Below are 6,291 nucleotides of genomic sequence, written 5' to 3'. Positions count from 1 at the left end.
CAGAGACATCTGCAAAAAACAAAAAAACATTCATTCACTAATGTTTTTCTCTGCAGCATTTGCTCTAATGACATTACACACACGCACTAATGATAACTACTAATTGACAGCTTGTTGAATATTCACGTCAGGTTTAATGTTACAAGCTGCTGTTTTTTAATCCTTCTTATCAAAATAATATTGATTAATCTTGTTGCGTCGCTGCTCGTTGGGCCTGTTTCTGTGCCACGATAATGGAAATGTGAAGCAGATGAGGTGTTCAATTCAATTCAGTACAACTTTATTTATTCCTGTGAGGACAAGTCAGCGCAGCAGCTCACAGACACACAAAACTGAAAACAAACAAAGCTTTGAGAGGGAAATATGAAACAAACATGAATAATCTAATAATCTAAACTGTCTGTTGGTCCCAGAAAGAACTCGTTTCCTGTTCGACTCCAGCAGATCAGAACCGGTCCAGCCTGCTTCTGCCCTCTGGAGCTTTAACTGTGTCGGTTTAATGAGGAGTGTGAACATTTATAATCCTGCTATTTCTGTTTTACAGTAAAGATGTAATTCTGATTAAAATATCACTGGGACTTCACTTCTGGCTCTCTGATTGGCTGCAGTGTAACCAATCATAAAGCTTTGGCAGGATGACAGAGAGGCTTTAAAATTTAAACTTTGATCTTCATTTTCATGAGCTGGTCTGCAAATATTTACATTCAATGTAAATGTCTCATTCACACACTCACTCTCTCTCTCACACACACACACTCACACACACTCACACACACCTCCTGTGACTGTTTTTTCTTTGTTTATTTTGCTAAAAGGACAGAAGGAGATATCATTGATAATTTATTAATAAAGATAGTAAGTAGTTTTAATTTTAGGATATATATTAAAATTAACAATAAAAGTAAAAAATAATAAATACTACTACTACTACTACTACTACTACTACTACTACTAATAATAATAATAATAATAATAATAATAATGAAATCACAAAGTACATCAGACAACATTAAAGCCAAAAGCAAAACAAGACTTACATAAAAGCAACACAGAGCTGAATGAAGTGTTTACTTTATTAAAATGAGCAGCAGATAAATGTTACATCCTTCAGGAAGGATTTTCAGAATAAAATCATTCAGTGAAAAACTGCAGGAGGAAGATTTAAAATTTAAACTCATCGGCTGAAAGAAAAATGTCAGATTATCAAACATCAGTTTACTTTTTCTTTTCCTTCAGAAACATTTTTTCAATGATAAAATGGAACAAAATGATTAAAAAATGATAATTCATGGAGAAATATGATCGAAATAAACACGTAAATTCACAATAAAAATAAACCAATTTAAAACCTTTGAATTATAAACAGAAACATGAGTTAGAACGATAACGATGGTGATATTGTAATAATTAAAATCCTCTCTGATCTGATGAACTCTTAATTGAATGTTTCTCTTCATCGTCTCTCGGCTGCACACTTCAGAGTGTTTCTGTGTGTTCGAGCGTGTCTCTGCATCCTGAACACCCTCTGTCAGATTATCAGATCACAGGTCAAAGGTCAGACGTGTGAAAGTGGCTGTTTGGTGTCGCCCCCCTCCTCCTCCTCCTCCTCTCCTCCTCCTCCTCCTGTCCTCTGGGGATATTAAACCTTCAGCTCCTCCAGTTTAAATCCTCCCTCTGAAACACTGACAGAGAAACTGTCTGCAGCCATTTGTCCTCAGAGATTTATCTGATCTGATATCAGATACAATCAAACATATGTTGCCTTTATGGAAACAAACAAAGTGATCAGATGGTTTTTAATCAAAAAATCACGAGAATATTATTCATTATAAAAGTCCCCTGAGTTCAGGTTTAATCTTTGTCTATTTTGATATTTTAACATGATGGGAAAAAAATGTTCTCATATTAAACACTTCATTGTTTGCTATTAATTATCTTAAAAATCTATAAATCATTCAATCCAACAATTAACTAATGATTCTCACACATAATTTACTTAAACCGACATGATCAGTCTGATGAATTCAGTCCGTCACATAAATACTAACATAACAAGAATTTCGTTTTTGTATTCTTATTATTATTCATAGTATTAGTGTGTGATAGTGGTTTTAGAAATGTCCATTTATTTCATAGTTTGTTTTAAATAATAATAATAATAATAATAATAATAATAATAATAATAATAATAATAATAACTTTGTCTCGTGGACCGACGACCATCCTGCTTGCGCGCGTGCCGTGTCGGGAATTGTCGGTAATAAATTTATTTTAATTTCTACAAAACAGATAAACTAAATAAGTTTAAATTTCCCAGAAGATGAATTCATCTTCACTTTGTGCTGCAGGTTTAGGATTTAAAAGGTAATTATTTAAACTTTAAACTAACAGGTTGCTTCTGATTTAATTTAAAATATAAGAATAAATCCCAAATAAACAAAATACAAAGAAAATCTGAAATGAAACCTGAAAAGAAAAACCTTCAATTTGCCTTTTATCATTAATAATGATAAGTTCATCCGAGAGCTCAATCAGCATTTCTATCCAGCCAATAATAAAGCTTTAAATAAACTATCCTCACATGTTTGAATGCGTCCATAATTAAGATTAATTCAAGAGGCCAAATTCAGCGACTGGAGGATGAATTAACGACTGAAAATCAGGAGATAATTAAGACAATTAAAGTTTAGATGTTTGTTCCAGTCAGCGTCAGAAGTCCTGAAAAAAAAAACAGTGAGAATTTATTGAAAGTTCTGAACAGCCACAGAGACATGAAGTTCAGAGTCTGTTCAGTCCGACAGTCTGCGGGACAGCGAGCTGCTTGTCCGGCGTTGTGAGTTTTAATGTGCCGGTCTCATCCTGATGATGGGAGGCGTCCGGAGCGGCTGAGCGCAGCGCAGCAGCCACATCCAACACAGACAAAGCAGATTAAAGGCGACCAAACAGCAGCTCTCAGCGGCTCTATTTGTCAATGCAAATTGGTGAGGGGCACCCAACACCCCCCTCAACGCACACATACACACTGCGTAAAATGGTGCCAAACACACCAACATACCTCCAGAGCGCAGCGCGGCTCGGTCAGAACCCCCCCGACAGTCAGGCTCCTCTGCTCGGCTTCTCTCGGCTGGTTTTTGCCGCCGCGGCTTCAAATGAAAGTGACTTGTGTTGGCTCAGTGCGTCCATGTAAATACGTGTAAATGAAACCACATTGTGCCCCCGTTTCCCCCCCTGAGCCCACTCCCCTTCCCTCCTCCCCCTGGCTGTGATCATGTGATGGTGAAGAAGTGGCCCATTAATGAAGCTCCTCTCCGGGGGTCTTTTCTGCTCCTGTCACCGCCGTCCAGCCCGCAGACGGGACAGACCGGGAGAGGGACATGGAGAAGGCAGCAGCCGCTTAGCGCAGCTCAGCAGCGGCACAGGAGGAGGACGGACACCGCGCTGCACCTGCCGGGGACCCGCAGCAGGAGCAACCAGCCGCCGCTTCTTAAACTTTTCTTCAACTCACCGGCGGCGTCGCGGCTCCTGCTCTGTGCGTGAAAAACGGGACAATGCGTGCCAAACACCTGGAGACTTTCCCTTCGTGCGTAACGCTGTTTTGAAGAGTTTGGGCAAAGTTCAGAACAAGTGAGGCGAGTCTTTCCTGCTCTCAGCAGACTGAGATTAAACTCATCCCGGCCCGGCCCGGTCCGGTCCGGTTCAGCAGAATAATGCCTCGCCCGGGGAGGAACACGTACAGCGACCAGAAGCCTCCGTACTCCTACATCTCCCTCACGGCCATGGCCATCCAGAGCTGCCCGGAGAAGATGCTCCCCCTCAGTGAGATTTACAAGTTCATCATGGACCGGTTCCCGTACTACCGGGAGAACACGCAGCGGTGGCAGAACTCCCTGCGACACAACCTCTCCTTCAACGACTGCTTCATTAAGATCCCCCGCAGACCGGACCAGCCCGGCAAGGGCAGTTTTTGGGCTCTGCACCCGAGCTGCGGCGACATGTTTGAGAACGGGAGTTTTCTGCGGCGCAGGAAGCGCTTTAAGGTGGGCAGCATGCAGGCCACGGACCCGCTTGCGCCCAGCAAGCCGCACGATGCCGCCCACTACCTGCAGCAGCAGGCCAAGCTGCGGCTCAGCGCGCTGCACGCCGCCGCGCACCTCCCGCAGATGCCGGGCGGATACAACCTGAGCCCCGTGACCCAGCCGTCCAGCTTCAAACACCCGTTCGCCATCGAGAACATCATCGCCAGAGAGTACAAGATGCCGGGCGGGCTGGCGGCCTTCTCCACCACCGGGTACCCGCTCCATAACCAGCTGACCCCGGCCTGGCCGCACATGTACGGCTCCGGGATGATGGACACAGCTGCCCCCATCTCCATGGCCACCAGCGACTACTCGGCATACGGCATGCCGCTGAAGTCCATCTGTCACGGCGGGCAGACTCTCCCCGCCATCCCGGTGCCCATCAAACCCACGCCCACCTCAATGCCGGGCCTGCCGGGGTTACCCACACACATCCCGGCTTTCCTAGCGAACTCTCCCCAGTCTCTGAGCCCCACCTCCCCGCAGACAGCCACCGGTCAGAGCAGCCCGGCCGCGCCCGGAGAGGCGCTGTCCTCCTCGGCCTCGGCGGCGCTGCAGTCCGCTGTGGCGGTGCACTGACGGGAACCTGACGGTGTCTCTTTTTATAAAAACAATTCAAACGAGAAACTTCCTCAACTCCAAAGCAGTGATTCATCTCCAGGACGCAAAGTGCGCGAACGCGAGGATGAGCGTCAGTTATTAGGATATTTTTATTTTTAGTGGAAAGAAAGAAATTGATCCATGAAAGTCTGAAGTGTGACCCTGTTTCCCATCATGTACAGCAACAGAAACAGCGAGTTGACCTCTGACCTCAGTCAATAACGATGAGAATGAGTTTCATTTTATGACAGAAACTAAAATAGTTTTCTTCAGTTTTTGTTTTGCTCCACATTCCTTCACACTGACTTGGGGTCGGATCGTGTGGTGACAAATTGTCCGGATCTTTTGTGTTTGCGGCCTTTTCTTCTCAACCAGAAAGAAAAGTCGCAGATTAATGACTTTTTAAGATTTCTTTCTCTTCGCTGAGGCCTCTCTGCTGTTTCTTTTCTGCTCCCGAAACAAAAGTTAAACCCTAAAGGAAGTTCATTTCTTCCACTTGCAGGATTTTTCTTCCCAAAGTTTAAATAAATGCAACAAAACTGGAGAGGAAAATCTAACCGAGCATATGGTAAACCAAATAATGAGCCAGTCTTTTATCCTATTTTAAAATCTATTGTTTTATAATCCATAAGAACAATCGCAGAGGTGAGAAGATGAAATAAGACTTGAAATCATATATTTATGTGAGAGGTTTAAAAGAAAACCACTGGAGGTATTTGACCATGAATGCAAGGATCCACTGTCTGATGCACTTTTTAAAAAATGAAATCTAGATGTTTTTTTATTCAGTAGCTGACAGCTGTGTTGGTTCAATCTTATTTTTTTGTTTGTTTTAATCTGTAAAATGACCTGCTGTCTGTGTATTTGTATTGCTGCATGCTCCTCCTGTCTGAAAAGCTAAAAATAAGTCAGTGTTTGTACATTTTTTGGGCTGAAAGCATAAAGCATGAACATGACCAACGGGCTTTTTATTCCCTGCGCTCTGTCTGCTCATCCAGATCCATTAAAAACACACAAAAATGCAGCGAAGAGGCCTGTTATTCACCTGCACACACACACACACACACACACACACACACACACACACTGAGTCCAGTTTAAAGGTTCTGGTTTTTCTGGAGAATTTACATTTTGGAGACTCTTCTCCTAACGTGGCTTTTGTCTGGTCGCTCAGCTTCCAGGTGAAAAACGAGATATTATTGAAAGAAAAGCTGGAGAGAGAATTAAACGTTCCGGTTTACTGTCACAGGATCATGAAATATTGACCTGACGTGGAGACATAATTCACATTTTTCTAAACTGATGAGAAAATTTCAATTTGATCATCCGAACGACACATTTTTTTTTCTTAACAGAATTTAAAAACATTTGACTTAATAAATGTGTGACTTTGAAAACTCTCATGTGACTTAATCTCCCACCTGTTGGAGAATTTACTCAACATGAAGCAACATGTCACATATTAAATCCTTCAACTGATCTGAAAGCAGGAAAATCCCCCAAACTGAAGGAACGAGGTTTTCAGTGCAGTAAAAAATGTGACATTAAAATGAGCAGTAACTTACTGCCGATAAGATGAGTGACTTTAACTGTAACTGTGACTGTACATGCATTT

General features: G+C 42.7%; 1 protein-coding gene across 1 annotated transcript; it reads left to right on the top strand.

Moving 5' to 3' along the window:
• Positions 1-3,707: 3,707 nt before the first annotated feature.
• On the top strand, positions 3,708-4,655 carry LOC121616507 (forkhead box protein B1-like). The gene has a single exon (XM_041951343.1). The coding sequence runs from the start codon at positions 3,708-3,710 to the stop codon at positions 4,653-4,655; it is 948 nt and encodes a 315-aa protein (XP_041807277.1).
• The last annotated feature ends 1,636 nt before the right edge of the window (positions 4,656-6,291 follow it).

This window comes from Chelmon rostratus, chromosome 1, assembly GCF_017976325.1.
Source record: "Chelmon rostratus isolate fCheRos1 chromosome 1, fCheRos1.pri, whole genome shotgun sequence".
NCBI lineage: Eukaryota > Metazoa > Chordata > Actinopteri > Chaetodontiformes > Chaetodontidae > Chelmon > Chelmon rostratus.
This window is presented reverse-complemented; position numbering and strand designations above follow the sequence as displayed.